This window comes from Amphiura filiformis, chromosome 5 (assembly GCF_039555335.1).
Source record: "Amphiura filiformis chromosome 5, Afil_fr2py, whole genome shotgun sequence".
NCBI lineage: Eukaryota > Metazoa > Echinodermata > Ophiuroidea > Amphilepidida > Amphiuridae > Amphiura > Amphiura filiformis.
The window spans coordinates 27,909,863-27,929,518 of record NC_092632.1 but is presented as its reverse complement, the minus strand read 5'-3'; the positions used below and the strand labels follow the sequence as shown (position 1 = coordinate 27,929,518).

Sequence of the window (19,656 nt, the reverse complement as noted above, 5' to 3'; positions counted from 1 at the left end):
TCATGTCGGTGTGGTTTTGTTCTACAGTCAGTAACGTCACCGCAAAAGCCCGATTTATAAAACGACGGTTGTCCCGGTTCGAGGGTAGACTCCAAAAAAGGGTTATTTCCATTCTATCCTGCTTTCACACTCAGCATATATGTTTTTTCGAGGAGACAGTCTGCCCCATCACCCTCTGGTTGTCAATGCGCTATGTTATTATGTAAAATGTACCCATTCTTATTCAAGAACGAATTTTTCATTTCTCGGACAACAACAAGTAAGATAAGAAGCGTGTTTAAAAATATTATTGACGGAAAATAATAAATGCTGCAAACAAACACCCGTAAAATAGCATCTCATTTTAATAACAATTGCCAATAAGAGATCATTAACACATGACTCTGCTTTTAATCCGCTGCAAATAATATGAATATCAGTGTATAGTTGTTTGGAATTATCATATTTTTTGTAAACGTTATTACTATATTGCAGAAAAGCGTTTGCGGTTTTATACAAGTAGTTAAATCATAAAGAGTTTGATCAAAAAGCCCTAACCATCTCATCCTATACTCAAGTTTCCATAGCAACGTGATTTCATTACCCTGGCTGACTCGCAAAAGCGACTTTTCTGATTGGCTAACCGCTGAAATGGTTAAAGATTGAAGGAAGAAACTGTAGCATATAGAGCTATAGTATATACCTACACGTATAGACGGCAGTCGTTCCAGTCTCAGCTAAAATGTTAGTCGGTGAATATCTGTTATTCCCGTCCCGCCGGGTAAACAACATTTGAAAGTGTGGAAAATGTTGCTGGTGCTTCAGCGTCAAAGTTGGGCAATGGTAGACGCATATTGATTCTTGCTTTCTCAACAACAGTATACAATTGCTGTACCGGATAGGATATTATAAAAGTGGAAATTGCTAACCTTTTTGTTGTATGTGGATGTGTAAATTGATATCATCAGCTATGGATAGCAACAGACTCAGCAGCAACATCACTGTCAACACCAGCAGCAATGACCATGAAGTTGTTAAACGGACTGGCAGTCAAGGAAGCACCCGACGTGGCAGTAGACGGAGTAGCATATCTGGAAGCAGAAAAGCGTCTCTAGTCATTACTCCAGAAACCATTCCACAGTTTGTCATCCCAACACTTGGAAACCCTGCACCAAGGAGAGCCAGTGCAACCTCACAAGCCTCACCAGAGATATTATATGCGCAAGACGTTAGAAGACATCACAGTTTTACAGAAGCGTTATTAAGACATGATAATACTGGCTTATGGCCAGCTATTGGACCAATATTGATAGCTGCGCAACAATCAAGAAAGGACAGTACGGATGATGAATCTGAAAACAATGAACTCCAGGTTCCGTTTACTAAAGAGCGAAGTTCTTCTGATGCGTCAAGTCGATATCTAATGCCACCAACTTGGGATAACTTAGGCGAATGTAGAAAAGCAACATCTGATCCTGGTTTCCAGCTATCAATGACATTAAGTCATTTAAGTGTTGTCACACCGTACGGTTTTCCCACCTTGTCACATCCTCCCACAACGGACAGAAAAGAATCTTTGCTTCTCTCATCGCCAGCAAAACCATCAAAAAATGCTTCCGCTTCTGCATCTGCTTCCACGCCAGTTAAAAGCAACGAGAATGGAACCTCCTCCGCGTGTTCGCATCACACCCCTGACAATAACAATAACAGCAATAATAAGATCACTGTAGAAACAAGGAGAAGATTTGTACGGCAGCTGACTAATGACTCTTCAGTAAGTTCTTCGGTAAGTACTTGTAGTGCTGCCAGTGAGACATGGGAAGATTCCGATGATGCCGCCGTCGGAGGCAGATCGGTGTCCGAATTAAGTAGCAGCACTGATAGTGACACAGCATGTGGGCCACAATCCACTGCTTCTTCACCCGAAAATAGCCCAACTGCTTCACCAGCAAAACGTGGGAAGTTCCGTCGTTGTCATACCATCACTGGTACCACACCACCAAGTTTTCGTAGGAAGCGACTATCTGATGCTGGTAAGGATGGTCGAGCACAAACATTACAACATCTGCATCTGCATTGTGCTCGACAAGGACAGTCCAAAGATTTAGGGGAAATTCACCTGTCATTTAATTACGATAGGACATTTAAATTGCTCAAGGTCATCATGTTACGTGCTGAAAATGTGGGCAGAAGTGATGGTGCCTCGTCCACAGAAGTTTCATCTTTCGCTAAAATTTACCTGATGCCTGGAAAGCGACAACCACAGCAAACGCGTCTCATTACTAATACTTGTGATCCGGAATTCAACGAAATATTTTATTATAAGAACATTTCTCTGACTGATCTACGTGGTTGTCAACTTCGAGTGAAACTCAATCGGAGTAAGAGAGCTGGGCTGGGAGAGGCATGGATTCCGTTAGCGCATCTTGAGCATCAACCTGTTATGTTGGTCCGTGAGGATCTCCAGCCTAAATCAAGATCAGAGGTAGGTTGCATTAGGATTATAAGGCTTAAAATGAGTATATGTGATAGACAGTCATGTGCATCCATTCAGAGACGCATTTCTTCTGATAACCTCGAAACGTAAACGCAAGGTCAAAGATCGGGTTTATTCTGGCCGGACTAGATGGAACAACACCACTGTGTAAGGATTATTATACCGTTTATAGGTTAATAAACGCGTATCACTTGTTGGGAATGAAATTGTACAAAATAATGCACGCGTACTGAGATGTTGATGCGTCTAATGCACGAGCCCCAAAGGGGGAGTGCATTAGACGCATCAACATCTCAGTACAAGTGCATTATATTGTAAATATAATGCCTCCACACGCAAGAAAAATGAACGCGTCTGAAAGCACCACGCGTACTACGCGGAGTGTCCGCCCGTTCAATTATACAATATTTATGCACGGCTAGTAATTTACTAACGCTAGCTCTAGGAGTGTATGAAATTAAAAAAAAATGCATGCGTATTGAGATGTCTGTGCGTCTAATGCACAAACCCCGAAGGGGGAAGTGCATTAGACGATTCAACATCTCAGTGCACTCCTAGATAGTGCGAACCAATCAGAGCAAACATTAGTAAATTACTAGCCGTGCATAAATATTGTATAATTGAACGGGCGGGCACTCCGCGTAGTACGCGCAGTGCTTTCAGACGCGTTCATTTTTCTTGCAGGTGAATGCATTTATATTTGCTCTTATTTTACATTTGACAATTTTGTTATAAAAATAGCAAAAAGCATTTTTTAGTCGTGTATGAAATAGGTTAATAAATGCGTATCACTTGTTGCTCGAAAATTGTACAAAATAATGCACTTGTACTGATATGTTGATGCGTCTGATATGTTGATGCGTCTAATGCACTCCCCCTTCGGGCTCGTGCATTAGACGCATCAACATCTCAGTACGCGTGCATTATTTTGTACAATTTCACTTTCAACAAGTGACACTACTATTTCATACATGACTAAAAATACCATGATTTTTGCTATTTTTTATAGCAAAATTGTCACTAAAAATGTTAGAAATCACAAGCAAATATAATTGCATCTACCCGAAAGAAAAATTCTATAAATGTATGTATTCATCTTATACTTTAATTTTTCATTTCCTAGGCCCCTGGACAACTGAGTCTTTCCTGTGCTACCAACCGCGCACCAATGCACTGACTGTGACTATAGTCAAAGCACAAAACCTACCTAAGACTGGCATACGAGGAACACCGGGTAAGTGAAAGATAACATTACTATTGCGTATTATGTACTCATCCTTTGAGCTTTCAGCTGATGGCTCGATGTCGTCACCGGATGGTTTCAGTCAATAGTTATCAATCAAAGGTGTATCTAATACGTAAATCCCTTTAAATTGATTCCATTGTTTTTTATATTTTTATTTGAAGCTTTGTGTTTCCTTTATTTTGGCTCCTCCTGGCATGTCAGGTGCCGCTTAGCTACATCACAGTTTATATCTATTATTGTAAAACAAAAGTATAAAAAAAATTGCATAATATGCACTGATATAAATAGATAGTGGGAAAACATAATGGACTTTGTTGTTTCTATTAAAAGTTATAATGACTAATATTCGAGAAGGCAATTTGGCAATTTTCCATGGTTTACAAAAACGATCAAGTTGTAGCTATCGCTTGTTTGCTATTAAAGCCGGTGGTTCAGTCGTCATTTACTCTATGAATATCAATTACGCACATGGCGTATCACTGGTGGCTAATGTATTCTCCGTGGTGTTAAAATGATAAGTCGTTGGGAAACACTACCTATTTCTATCATTTCCTGTAGTAATTGGCCTCTGCGCGTGGGTGGATTTGTTGAATTGAATCACGCAATGGTAAGCGATTGCTTGTTTGAAACCAATTAAACCAATTCGATGGATCCTTTCATATATCGTCGAAACGTTCGGCTCGTTTATTGGTTGAAAAAAAAAGGTCACCACTCTTTGCTGAAGATTAGGAAATTGAAGTCAACCATCTTTTAGATATATGGATTATTTATAAATTTGCAGAGTTTGATGATTGTTTAATCAAATGAATTTATGTAAAGATTAAATTTGAGACAAGAAATAACAATATGTATTACAATGTAATGTATACGGATAAATAAGACGACTGTATGGACACGTTCAACAACCTTTGAATGACAAAAATGTTTCAGAATCCTCTGTAAAAACAACATAAAACATGCGCAAGAGATAAACACATCATAATACAATTTGCACAGATCTTCGGTAAAACATAGTGCTAGTTATTGAATAAATTCATCAGGTTGAGAATCCATCACATTGAGAATTTCATTTGATCAAGACCAGTCTAAACTTACGTTTTTCTGGACGTTTCATCAACCATCGGTTGACTTCATCAGCAGCAGAACTTTGACACAGGAGGTGCTGCTGCTCCAACATCTAGAGTTGCCAGTCCAATATCACACAGCACTTCAAAACAGCAACACTGCTGATGAAGTCAACCGATGGTTGATGAAACGTCCAGAAAAACGTAAGTTTAGACTGTTCTTGATCAAATGAAACTCTCAATGTCATAGTGCTAGTTATAGACATGCAGTATACCAAGTTTTGATTCTGAAAAAAACAACAAAAAAACCCAAAAAAAACACCACACATCTCCTCACACAAAAAATAACACACATAGACATCAAAGCTATCTCAGTAACTGACCCAAGATCAGATATGGCTGTATTTATTCCAATGTTTTTATATAACTCTCAACATTTTCCCTTTTCCTCGTTCGAAATCCACTGGGGAATAGGTCCGAGAAATGGATATCAAGTATTTGTTACATCTTTGTGACCTTTCTATCTAATGTTCCATCATAATATCACCTTCTTCAATATAAGCATCAGTCACGGGCGGACTCCTCTTGTATTCACCATATACCATAATGCATTGTGTTTTTGTTGGATTTGCATTTTATTTTATTTTATATGTTCTTATTTTGCCTGAAAAACTACATCAGTGCAAGCAACGTTTTTCAGGGGTGCTTAAGGGTCAAAACATAACACTCCAAAGTCCTTTTGAAAAAAGAAAGTCAGAAAATACTCAAAATGTTTGCCAAGTTTGTTCAGATTTTTTCATATTTTTCTAAAATGAAGTGATTGTTTATTGCCATTTAGCCTCTACCTGAAGGAAACAAAAATTCTAACCGACCGACCCTACGGTTGTTTGATGTATATAGAATTGGATTCATTATTAACTAAATGCAAACTATAGATGGCGTTATTTATCCTAAATCATATTTCTTTATTTGCAAGGGTTAGGTGATTAATACTGTTATCAAAACAGCTGGAATAGGTGAAACAAGCAACAAGGAATTTTATAAACATATTTTATCAAACAATAAAAGTAATATTATTTTTTATTAAAGCTTGAAAGAGTAATTTCCAGTAATTAAATAGCGCCACCAATTTTGTCCTTAATAGATACATTTTACATCCGAAAAAGCTTTAAAAATACTATAAAAGTGAATAATTTGGTAAAAGAGGGGTAATTAAAGTTGAGAATGACTCAAAAGCATCTGTATATATTTGCATGATAATACTTTTAGCTGTTTAAGCCTGAAATTTGGTTGTACATGATGTTTTGTTTGAAAAACTAATAAATGATCCCATCAAACAACCGTACGCGACGTACTTAGCAAGTAGGGTTGTCTTTTCGTCGCCTTGTCTATACTTTTCCTATGGCACTGTATTATTTATTACATAAAGGGCATATCTATTGCAAAAACAAGTTGAACTCCATTCAAAAAAAAATTATTACATTGCAAGTTGACACTTGTTGCAATTTTTTTATTCGTATTTCTCCTGAAAAAAGACAAATTGTGTTGGTAAAAGCTGATTCGTACGACCCTCTTCAGCGTTCGAAGCGAAATATTTCAGCATCTTTTTGTCACACGGGTGATGGAACACAGTTTGAAATTCCCGCAAAGCCTGCATCATTTCACATTTCAGGTGAGATGGCCCACTTCAATGGCTAGTTTCAACAAGACCCGCATGCAGTCAGTGCGCAGTCAATCGATAACCCTACTTATTTATAGTTGCGTAACAACTAAATCCTGCTATTGCTATGCCCCTGTAGAAAACACACACCACTGCATCAAATCTTTCGTGTCTGCGCAGTCATTTACAGCACGCTATCCGGTAGCTGCTCATGCTGTCAATGTGAAAATATAACTCCGTAATCTAAAAATGGCGGCCAATTTGAACTTGACCAGACTAGGTCAAGGTGTTTTTTAAAGTGTCACACACACTAAAAATGGCAATGAAAAACACGGTATAAACCACATTTAGATCACGAAATGAGTCGACTTAAAGTGAAGCAAGAATTAATTTTGAAACGTCACAAGCTGAACGCAAAATTTAAATTGTAGCCACAAACAGTGCTTACACTTTGATTTGAAATTGATGGGAGTTTAAAAGGGAGAAACACGTCCCGTCAAAATCACATAAGACAAAATTTGCGTGATTTTATCCATATGTGTAAAAAACCATAAATTTGTAATATTTAAAACAACACCCGGAAACAACACAATACGTTCTGTGCATTGACAATGTTGGCCATTCTCTCACAACGTTCATATCATGACGTCACTGTAGTTTCAAGGACAAATCTGTCTCGTTCGAAGAAACTCACTCGCTTACAGTTGTCTTTTCTACAATACACTATTAGAAAAAAGGGTTCGACCGTTTTTTCCTTATACGGAACCCTCTCCCAAAATGGTTCTAGGAAGAACCATTTCCCGACAAATTGTTCTAATAGGAACCTAAAAAGTTCTATCAGCTTTGTTGGTTCTACAAAGAGCCGTTTTATGCACTTAAGAACCTTTTTGTGTTCTATACAGAACCTTCGAAAATGATTCTTTGTCAAGAAACCTTTTTAAAGGTTCTCTACAGAACCTAAAAAGTTCACAAACTCAAAAATTGATTCTTTACAGAACCAAAAAGCTGATAGAACTTTTTTGTTCTCATGTCGGGAAATTGGTTCTTTGGAGAATCATTTTAGTAGAGAGTTCCGTATACAGGACAAAACATGTTTTAAGTCGAACCCTTTTTGCTAAGAGTGTACTGCTCTGTGAATGTTGGGATATGAACAAATAGTGGCTTCAAAATCCCCCATGGTTAATATGTAACTTCTTTATATCAATAGCTTGAAATCTTGAACACATTTTGTTTTCAATGATATATGACCCGGTGATGAATTACTAATCTGTCTACAGAGAAAGGATATCTTTTCAATTGAGTCGCCGCTTTCCTCATCTTCTTCCATCTGACGAAAGTAGATAAACTTCACATCCAATTGAAGTACTTCTTTGTTACTTAAGACGGGGTTTAACCTACATGTAACTGTCAAACTCTTGGTTTTTTCAACGCATTAAAGTTTGCCCCTAAACACAACGTCAGGCTTACGCGAACAATGACAAGAAAGATATGCTACAAAAAAGATCGGTCGGGTTTGTTTTCTTATAGTCATTTGACGATCCTAAAATAAAAGCAATTTCGTCGGAAACGAAATCTTAGTTTGGTAGTTTATATATCAGTAGGTCTGTAAAGAAATAGGTCGCCTATATTGTTAGGTTCGACAGTGAGGATTACCTATTGATACGCAAGAAAGTTTCAATTTGTCAAAGGATTATTACTTAAATGCGTGGGATTGGTTTCTTCACGATGAAATTTGCTGCGGCAGCTGCACTTATCACCTATCTGTAAATAATTGTTATTTAGAAATGCTGTGTTCATACCTGTTAAAAGTAGACAACATTTTCAAACAATATTATTGATTAAAAAGTTTCTTGAAGTTAACTTTTTCATTTATTTATATACACGATCGACATTGGAGCATTTCAGATCGATGAAAGAATTATAGTTTTGTTAAAAATCATCAAAGTGCTGGCTTTATTACATTTTTTAACCTTCTTCTTCATTATACCGTATTTCTCAAACTTCAAATCAAAAACAAAACCATATTTCAATAGAATGGGCTGAAATTATAGGATAAACACGGCTTTTTTGTAATTTGAAAAGCAAACACTGTGAAAATTGGGCTCTGATTGTTGAAAATACAACGCTCACGGATTTGCCCAACCTCATCAAACTAAACCCGATCTAATAAGCATCATCCCCAAGGTGACTACTGGGCCAAATAAAAGTCTTTGTTTTAACCCTAGAACTTTTCATCCGTCATAAAAAAAGTGTGTGTCTTTACGCCCAAACGACTTAAGCTAATCGTAGATCCATCATTTGCGCTCATTTTAGTGTAGTGATAAAAAGTTCACCCAGCACCTTACCAGGGGGATGACCGACTATCATGACCATAGGGGAGGGGTGTTGGTGAGGCCCACCATAGGTTTCTACAGTAAAATTCACGATTTTCATTTCACACAGAACCATTTGTCTGGAAAATGGTTCTTCTAGAACCATTTGGGAGAGGGTTCCGTATACAGGATAAGAAAAAGTCGAACAATTTTTGCTAAGAGTGTACTGTTCTGTGAATGTTGGGATATGAACAAATAGTGGCTTGAAAATCCCCCATGGTTAATATGTAACTTCTTTATATCAATAGCTTGAAATCTTGAACACATTTAGTTTTTAATGATATATGGCCTGGTGATGAATTGCTATATGTCTACAGAGAAAGTAAATCTTTTCAATTGAGTCTCCGCTTTCCTCATCTTCTTCCTTCCGAAGAAAGTAGATAAACTTCACATCCATTTAAAATACTTCTTTGTTACTTAAGACGGGGTTTAACCTACATGTAGCTGTTCCCAAGGTGACTACTGGGCCAAACAAAAGTCTTTATTTTAACCCTATAGAACTACGAAGAGGGTTTTTTCATCTTTCATGAAAAACAAACAAACAAACTGTGTGTCTGTACGCCCAAACGACTTAAGCTAATCGTAGATCTATCCTATGCGCTCATTTTAGTGATAATAATAATAATAATAAACCAATATTTCTATAGCGCAATTTACATCGCAGATGCCCCATTGCGCTTTACATTGAACAACAGGAAAATGCACATACATAAAATATACAATATAAAATTGACACTGTATATTAAAAACTACACCTTAAAAGTAATCTAAAAACAACCAAAATATTGCAGCAATAATGTTTAAAAACCCAATTTGCCAATGTACATAATTTTAAACATGATAAAAAGATAGTTGTACCAAACTATAACCCTACCCAACCGGACCCACCACCCATGAGGGCCACGGCACCATGCCACATCCACGACACATCACCAGACAGACCGATCCCGAATCGGCTCCACACTCCCGACCCGCGAAGCCACGACGGCAGATGTGACGTCACACGAGAGTCGTCGAGGGACCTCGATAAACATTTTACCCAGCACCTTACCCGGGGGAGGACCGACTATCAAAATGACCATAGGGGATGGGTGTTGGTGAAGCCCACCATAGGTTCTACAGTAAAATTCACGATTTTCATTTCACACAGAACCATTTGTAGGGAAAATGGTTCTCCTAGAACCATTTGGGAGAGGGTTCCGTATACAGGACAAGAAAAAGTCAATTTTTGCTAAGAGTGCTCAAATGAACAAATAGTGGCTTGAAAATCCCCCATGGTTACTATGTAACTTCTTTATATCAATAGCTTGAAATCTTGAACACATTTCGTTTTCAATGATATATGGCCTGGTGATGAATTGCTATCTGCCCACAGAGAAATTAAATCTTTTCAATTGAGTCTCCGCTTTCCTCATCTTCTTCCATCCGACGAAAGTAGATAAACTTCACATCCATTTAAAATACTTCTGTGTTACTTAAGACGGGGTTTAACCTACATGTAGCTGTTCCCAAGGTGACTACTGGGCCAAACAAAAGTCTTTATTTTAACCCTATAGAACTACGAAGAGGGTTTTTTCATCTGTCATGAAAAAACAAACAAACTGTGTGTCTGTACGCCCAAACGACTTAAGCTAATCGTAGATCTATCCTTTGCGCTCATTTTAGTGATAAACATTTTACCCAGCACCTTACCCGGGGGAGGACCGACTATCAAAATGACCATAGGGGATGGGTGTTGGGGCTTGAAAATCCCCCATGGTTAATATGTTTGAAATCTTTAACACATTTCGTTTTTAATGATATTAAACACATTTCGTTTTTAATTGCTATATGTCTACAGAGAAAGTAAATCTTTTCAATTGAGTCGCCGCTTTCCTCATCTTCTTCCATCCGAAGAAAGTAGTACTTCTTTGTTACTTAAGACGGGGTTTAACCTACATGTAACTGTTAAACTTTTGGGCTGCCACCTAGGTTTCATTATCATTGAGGTATAGGACTTTTCATTTTTTCGGAGAAGAGCAGGTAGGGTAACTACTTGTTTATATTTCATATGTTCATACTACATACTCTGAAAATTTTAGAAAATTCGCACGAGGCCGTTTTTTTTAAATCACATTTTTGTTCCTAAAATGGGGGTTATAGCGCCCTCAACAGGCACTCTCTCCATAGGGCTACATGTAAAGACCAGTTATAGACAAATGGTCCTAAAATAAAACGGCCTCGTTCATTTTTCCTCAAATTTTGCATATGATGTAGATTTATCATCTGGAATGTAATGCAAGTGGTGTCGTTGCTGCTCTTCTAAATTCATTTTTAAAATGTCCGCCCCAGACCAAGGTGCTGCACTTATCACCTTTCTGTAAATCACGGATTTGCCCATCCTCATCAAACTAAACCCGATCTAATAAGCATTATTCCCAAGGTCACTACAAGGCCAAACAAAAGTCTTGATTTTAACCCTAGAACTATATACGAAGAGGTTTTTCATCTGTCATAAAAAAAAACTGTGTCTTTTGTTTGTTTGTTTGTTTTATTTCTTCTTTTGCCTGGGTTACTCATTCAGTGGATGTTTTAAGGTATCCTCTGTTCTTCCATGAGGCCCAGGGGGTCTTTACCCCCAAACGACTTAAGCTAATCGTAGATCCATCATTTGCGTTCATTTCAATAATACATTTTTTACCCAGCACCTTACCCGGGGAGGACCGACTATCAAAAATGACCATGGGGAGGGGTATGTGTTGGTGAAGCCCACCATAGGTTTCCACAGTAAAATTTATGATTTTCATTTCACTCTTATAAAATTATTCCTAGAGACATTGACTTTTTACTTAGTTTTAGTTTGAAATAATTGTTTCCATGTATATATATTTAGGAGAAAATTCGGTGGACATTGCATATTCGTAGAATTTTTAGCCGAAAATCAATCTTGCCTATTCTTTTGTTCATAGACAGAATTGCAAGGGTGCGCTCACATTATGACGTCATATGTACTTATTTGATGTCACTGGATAGAGGAGACCCATAGATATACATTAGTACCAAATATATCGGTATATGATATTCATAATTGAAAATATGCCTCAGCAGTTCTGGGATATCAGAGATGTTCATACACAAAATAGTTCGCCTAGATTCATCACTAACAATTATGCATAGACCGATTTGAAATATACGAGATAAAGTTGCTGTCGCTGTGTCTATACTGCTAGTGCCATACTACGCTAAATTTTTCAGTCTCCCTCACGCGATAAGAAACGGAAGTTTAATTTTATTTTGATGTCTGATTTTGTCTTTTGATTGCTTTCCCGTTGCCATTTGCCCGCTTCTGTAACACATCTATATGGTTGTTCCAAAAATACACAAATCTAAATTTTGATGAATTTTAAGTATTTTGGTTCGGCAATCACTGATAAACTTCCTGTCTCGTGACGGATATCTATGCTTCGTCGCAAAGGCACTCAAATCATCCCAGGACTGATTTCAATGTTAATTTCACCCTGAAGCTGAAACTCTATCTTCAAAATCAACCATATGAATGCATTATTGTATACGCACAGATCTAAATCTTTGTACTTGTAGACAAAGCCTGGCAAAACAACGTTGTAATTGGAGTCAATATTTGTACTTAATTTCCCTGGAGGAGTTATATGTCACCCAGTTCGATCTTTTCCTTCCGAATTCTAATCTTTGATAAAGTAGATGTCACCTTTGCTTTATGAAACTAGGAGATGATTAAAATCCAATACCACAATGCATTTCGATACCACAAGAATAGACAATACAACTAGCAAAATGATTCATGGTCTGGTTTGCAGCGGAGACGAATCTACTTGCTATAATAATTATTGCCGCCAATAATTTTCTCACTAGTTGGTTTTCGTATATAAATCTGTGGCATCGGGGGTCGATGCTTTGCGTCAGACGCACTGCGTATTAAAAACGCGACGCACAAAGAGCCTGGTACGCTTGGCAAGTACAAATCGCGCAGCAATCGGTGCGCCCGTGCGCCAAAGAAGCATTTACACACATATTGCACTGAATTATTCTCATACCTTCATACCTTCATACCTCCCGCTTTTGAGGTCTATTTACTTTGTACTTCTGAGTTGACATACTATAAGTGGAATGAGCAAGAGGGGATTGAGCAAGAAAATTGTGTTTGATATACGTCCATTGAAAATTTCCGGGCAGTTGTAAGAAAAGAAATGTACTCAACACTGGCCACGCAATGACATTCTAATCGATATGCCGACTTCCAAAACAATAGTACTCGAAAGGTAGTAACATAATGATCGACAGCTGCATAAGTCACGATCTCCAACTGCAAACGTATTAGTGTCTTACCATGAATAAAATTGCAACAGATTATAAAACATTTATCTGCGAGTTCAAAGATTTATCTGCGAGGTCCAATTTGTAAATCAAAGACTTGAATCTACCCACTGTCTTGTGTATACTACCAGTCCAAAAGCACCGGCAATTTGTGACAATTACATTTCCACCTGATGATGAGACACCCACAGAGACAGGCCACACATCCCTACCCCCACATCATAAGCAACCCAGTCTCTCCACTAAAGTGCTAATATTAAGCATTGTACAACAGCCTTAAAGTTCTAATATTGAGCCACACCCCGGGATGCTTTAACTTAACAATTTAGGCATATATTTTATTGTGTTAAAATATAGCTTCATAACGTTTTATATACGGAATAAATTGAATAACAACGGATGGCGCTATCACTGCGCTAATATGTTCAATATTAGCACTTTAAGACACAATTGTACAGTGCTTAATATTAACACCTTTAGTAGAGATACTTTACACCTCAGCAGTACATTACTCAAATTGATGTGACATTAAAAATACTAATTGCAAGTTAATGGTCCAGTATTTCATAAATCAAGGAGTTTTGCCATATCTGGCAACACCAAGAAAAACCTTCGTGTATTGAGGGATATGTGAGGTGCCCGGGGTGGGTGTGTGTGTATGGGGGTGGGGGTGTTGGTCATGTGGGCTAACCATATTTTTGAACTGTTCTCCTTATATCATTATATCCGTTTCAATTGTCAATTCCTTTCTTATATAGGAAATATATGCATGGTGAATAACATTGTCATAATTCAGTCTAGGATAAAACGTGCATGAAAGAAAAAAATCGTTGTTCAAGGGACTCTCGGGAATAGAGCATTGTAGCTTTATATCCAAAGCATTATAATTATGCATAGTCATGTATACTAACACTCAAATTTCAGTAAAAGTATAAGAAAACACAATTTTCAGACAAATTTCCGTTTCTTAATCTAAATCCTCCAATTTCTGGAGATCTATTCATGCAAGGTCATTTCCTTGTTAAAATTTGGAGCGAAGCTCGATGAAACTGATATTGCGGATTTGGAGGAGACACTCAATATCTGTTTTTATTCTCGTCTATTTAGACATTGATTGTTTTGATCGTATCAAATAACACAGTGTTGTGACGTCTAACGCACATTTTGTACAGTCAATTATATTCAAACAACCGCTGCTCAGAGAGCATTGCATTACAAATTGGTGCCTTGTAATTCTGACTTGTCCAACTCAACAGATAAGATTCCTGATATCGTTATTTCTGTTCATATATATATAGATAAGAATAACAACATCGAGTCTCTTAAATGACACATCAGTGAAAACAAACTCCCGCGCAGTACTACGTGGCTTTAAAATTAATCACTGTATAATTCGATTTAAATCGCACTAAATCTCTTCTATAATATTTGTATTTCTCGTTTCAGACCCGCAAGTGAAAATAGAGCTAACTCAGATTAAAGGAAACGAATTGGATACACAGACAAAACAGACTAAAATCAAATGGAAAACCAGCTGTCCTATCTTTAAAGAAGCTTTTAAGTTCGATCTGACGGAATCACAGAATGTTCAGGATGGATTAACTTTGGTATGTACGGTGGTGAATGGAGATCCCTTTCGTAGAGGAACACCGATCGGCCATATTCGATTAGGACTGGGCTCTACGCAAGATAGCGAAGTTACGCACTGGGAGACAACAATAATGAAGTGCCCCGGACAACCTATCATGCAATGGCATAATCTAGTGGACACCCCACAATCGTAATCATTATTTTATTGTTTTACCAACAATCCCCACCCCACTCAGTGTACTTGACTAACTTTTCAAAACGGCACTATTAGTGATATTTGCTAAATCAGAAAATCTAAAAACTCATTCAAAATCATATTTTTACATTGGTGTAAGACGGGATGGGTGCAAAAGTGATAAGACCAAAACTCGCCGTAGCAGGCCCTATGATGACATTTTTACATTTATACAATGTCAGAGGTCTCTGTCCGTACGGACACTTACAGCGACACACAATTGGATGGGTGTCACATGTATTCGGCACTGTTATTTTCTTCCTTTTGTTAAATTTTCATGTGCATTTGACACAAACTTGTCTTTCACTCTGAAACTATTCCTACAAAATTTCAAGTATTTTATATAATCATGAGGATCACTGGTAATACATTAACCATTAACATGCGGCCACTATACGGCAGGAGGTATCATTTGCGATGTCGTATTCTAAGAGCTTATAAAACACAAAATGTGATATAAAGAAACTCCTCTCCCAGGTTATAGATATAGACGAATCTCATTTCACGCATTCCTACACCTCACTGGCAGCCATAACTGGGTCCCCGTCGGCTACAATGCACCCAAAATGTGAAATGTATCGTCCTTGGCGGGAATTTTAAACTGCATTCCATCGCCTGTTTTACACCTGCGGTGAAAACACACGTAGTTAAAAGAATGATGAAAGTTTACAACACAATAGAATTCCCTTCGGCAAAACACACAGCTTCTACATGGTCTATTGTCTTTTACGTGCGGTACAAAGAAAACAAAGTCATACACCATATCAAACGGTATTTCAAATGGATGTCTCGTACTTGCGAACAAAAGGACTATGTATGAATAGGTGCGACGGGATTACCTGTGGAATTATCTCTATTGTATATATTATTCTATGACCCTCCTCGTCCTTGCATCTTCTCTAAGCGTTAGGCGGCTATTATTCCCACAATTGGGCGGATAAAACACCAGTTTGGGGCAGCAGGCACCCAGTAATGGCCGACCAAATCCTGACCATGACTTGGCTCGTGAGATTCGTCTATAAAAGAAGGTTTATTATACTGTATGTCTGAATAAATGATTGATAACTACCTGAGATATTTCTATAGATACACTCACCCGTGCATAATCAGATCCCCATTAAGAGTCATGCGAAGGGACAAGAATGACAGTTCCAACGTGCACTGGTGGACACATGATCATTGCTAGAATTGCATGATACCAATGAAAACAAGATGTACTTGTAAGCTATAATTTTCAAACATAGGAATGCTTTTTGATTGGTCAGTATTATGTGTCCGGATATGGATATGATACCAACGGTCAATTGTTTTGTTTTGCTTTGTTTTATTTGACTGTTTTTGTTGTGTTCATCCAACTCACCAGTTTTTACGTTTTTACAGCTGTGATTATTTGCATTATTAAGATAATTTCACTATTCATTTTGTATTTAAAAGTGATCAATTGTATGACTGTCCGATGCCTTCGTACCTAACGCTAATTACTTAACTACTATATACATTATGTGCAGGAAATCTGCTTCCATTAAGATATTGTAATACTTTTAAGATGTTGCGATGTAAAGGTCAAATAAATTATTAGTTACTTTAAAAGCATATATAACGTATGATTGTTTGCCTTTAAATTCATGCAAAGACCATTATATACGCACATAATACACACAAATTGCTGGATCAAGAAAACTTCTGAACTGAATTTAATAAGTAATCCTACGTTTAATTATGTAATTTACCTTTGTTCCAAATCATTAAATCTGTATTAATTGATTAAACTCTATTGTTTCATTCTATATAATATCATAATATGCCTCATGTCATGCATGCGGTGGAACACGTAACCAGGGCGCATCAGGGGAATTACTTTGTTCATTAATTTAATGAATGTACTCATTAGTTAATGAGCCGATCATTTACGTCATTGATGCGGTTTATAATGTTGTCATTAAAAGATATTGTGAGCAACACGTATATAGAAGAATATCCAAATTGATTAGATTGTATTGTGATGGTAATTTTCTTAATCAACGACGATGACATTTTGAGCATATTATCTGGCCATGATCATTGTATTACAAGCTATGACATGTAGCTTCACAAGCGAAATACAGGTTGGTTATTATAGTGAAGTTTTCAAAGTTTGAATTAAATCTTTTACTGAAACTTACTTTTACAATTTGCTACGTTGCGTCTGATACCATCAGACTTCATTAGGCAACTGACACACTGGGCTGGTCATGTGATACTTGAAGACGACTATGGATCTCCTTGCTTGATGGCCCGGTCCCATGCGTGAGATAAGTTGCGTCTCATTCAACATTTCTTGTTTAGTTGTCTTCAAGTATCACATGACCAGCCCAGCGTGTCAGTTGCCTGGTGAAGTCCGATGGTATCAGACGCAACTTAACTAGTTGTAAAAGTAAGTTCCAGTAAAAGATTTAATTCAAAACTTTGGTGATTTTAACGACTAACGAAAATATTCACTATTTTATAGTGAAACTTAATTACGTCAGTCTTGCACCGTTTTGTGCATGTTTTATGATAAGTCTATTGTTATCGATACCAAATATTTAGTCAACTTTATTTGAACATATGTTTACGCAACACCGTCCATAATTCTTATTGTTTCAGAAACACACGCGGTGAAAAATATTATTCACATTATAACTGTCATACTTTTTATACTAAACTGAACGACAATATTTTACATATCATTGTCATGTTATTTGTTAATCAATGATAATTATTATTGTCAAATTACATCACTTTTTGTAATTACTTTTGAAATGAGTATGGAAATAGTCTACGCTCCACCAACAAAATTCTGCTTATTACAAAAGTCAATCATATCTATTACGTTGATTTTTGTGAATGTAAAATCTCACATTTCACCGATATTATCATGATTATTGTAAATTGATATTGTTATACAATGGTAATACAATCTATAGGCAATTAGATATAAGATTGTAAGTGATACTTCGCGGAAGTAGAAATGCTACTCGGAGATACCATCCGGTGTGACCTACAGATCACCGTTCAACTCTGAAAAACACGCCGCTGTAAACATCGGATTTATTTAAAGCCATGTAGGTACTCGGTTGAATTTAAATAAAATCCCGTGTTTTTATTCTTCTTTTTCCTCTTCATCTTTTTAACCACTGATATTTCAAGTTGTTTTTGTCAGAAATATCAAAACGCATAATATTTACATGTCCATGGTTTTGTGGGATGGGAAGGGATTACAATGGGACAACTACAATATGGATGAAATGCCGGCGGTGGGTGATGTTCACTGTTCATGTGTATGATAAAAAGAAGCTGGGTAAACAACCCGGGTAAACAAGCAAACAAACATAAAACAAACAAATTAATAACTTTTAAGTTATTACTTAAAAGTAACAGGCGTGTGATCAGACTGGGTAGCCCGAAAGTGAAAAGCCTGTATGGTCATTGACAATTTTGTCCCGATTTGAGGGAAATAGGGTCTACAATGTTAATTACTTCCGTCTCGATAGGACCCAACAATCCGATAGGGATAGCCCTCCCCCAGTTACGCCTAGATTAGCCGGACTGTTTTCACCAGACATACCAGCTCTTCCATGAGTGGTTGTGTAAAGTAAGTTTGTACAGAGGTTCGTATAACGCTGTCTTTCACCCACCGGGCTCCTACAATATTCAGGCCAATCTGGTTGTGCTCATTTTGTTTACCCAAATGTTTACATTCGTGACAAATTCTTGAAAGGTTGTGTTAGTGTGACTGTAATTATATACGAACGGAAATCCAAGACACATGTGCTGCAATAGCAATTTCGTCTTTTATTTACCGGGAGTACCTTAAATGACAGGGCCTTTTCCCCTATTCTGCGATATTACGAGGATCGTCTTGTTGCATTTAAGTACGTGCTTTCCCTCTATTTTGCAATACTACAAGGATAGCCTTGTTGGCCTTCTTCTTATAATAATTATCTCAAGTTTATAGAAAAAAATGTTGTAACTTTAGGCATGTACGAGTGAAAATAAGAACATAAGTTATATACTATAATAATCTTTCATTTTCGTGGCGTCACTACTACAAATAACTTGAATCAACATGTTTAAAATTTATTCATTGAATATCCCAAATAATTTCCACATTTGGTTTCAATTTTGATATTTCAGATGAAAGTTTACATTAAGCTATGGAAACCAAAGAAAAAGTTGTAGTTTTAAAAGCCTTTGGATATTTTGTATAGGGTGTATCATATCAAATAATGATTATTGAAAATGTGTAAAGTAATTTTGTAAAAATTGTACAAAATTTATCATGTAAAGAAGAATACCAATTGTTTGAATACTCGAATTGCCTTTTAATTCTGGCAACATTGCAACTTAATGTGTTACAAATATTGTTGCAACATTTACAGTGTTGCAATCGATGTAGCAACATCAACATTTTGCTGATGCAGCAAGGTAGCAATATTATGTTGTTGCAAACGATGTAGCAACATTATGTTGTTGTAAAGGATGTAGCAACATTATGAAATTGCAACAATATTGCAACATTTATACGTTGCAAGAGTGAGCTCTAAATACCAATGGTGCTGTAAAACAGAATTAGACTTATAATAGAAGTGTGTGTTGAGAAAATGTGTAATCTATCCATAAACAGTACTAAAACTAAAGATCTGTATAAATTAAAAAGTTA

General features: G+C 36.9%; 1 protein-coding gene across 1 annotated transcript; it reads left to right on the top strand.

Annotated features, from left to right (window-relative positions):
- Nucleotides 1–690: 690 nt before the first annotated feature.
- LOC140152106 (uncharacterized) lies at nt 691–17,575 on the top strand. Its single transcript, XM_072174402.1, has 3 exons — nt 691–2,468; nt 3,600–3,710; nt 14,597–17,575. Exons 1-3 carry the CDS (start codon nt 920–922, stop codon nt 14,932–14,934), a joined length of 1,998 nt encoding a protein of 665 aa, XP_072030503.1. The 5' UTR covers nt 691–919; the 3' UTR covers nt 14,935–17,575.
- The last annotated feature ends 2,081 nt before the right edge of the window (nt 17,576–19,656 follow it).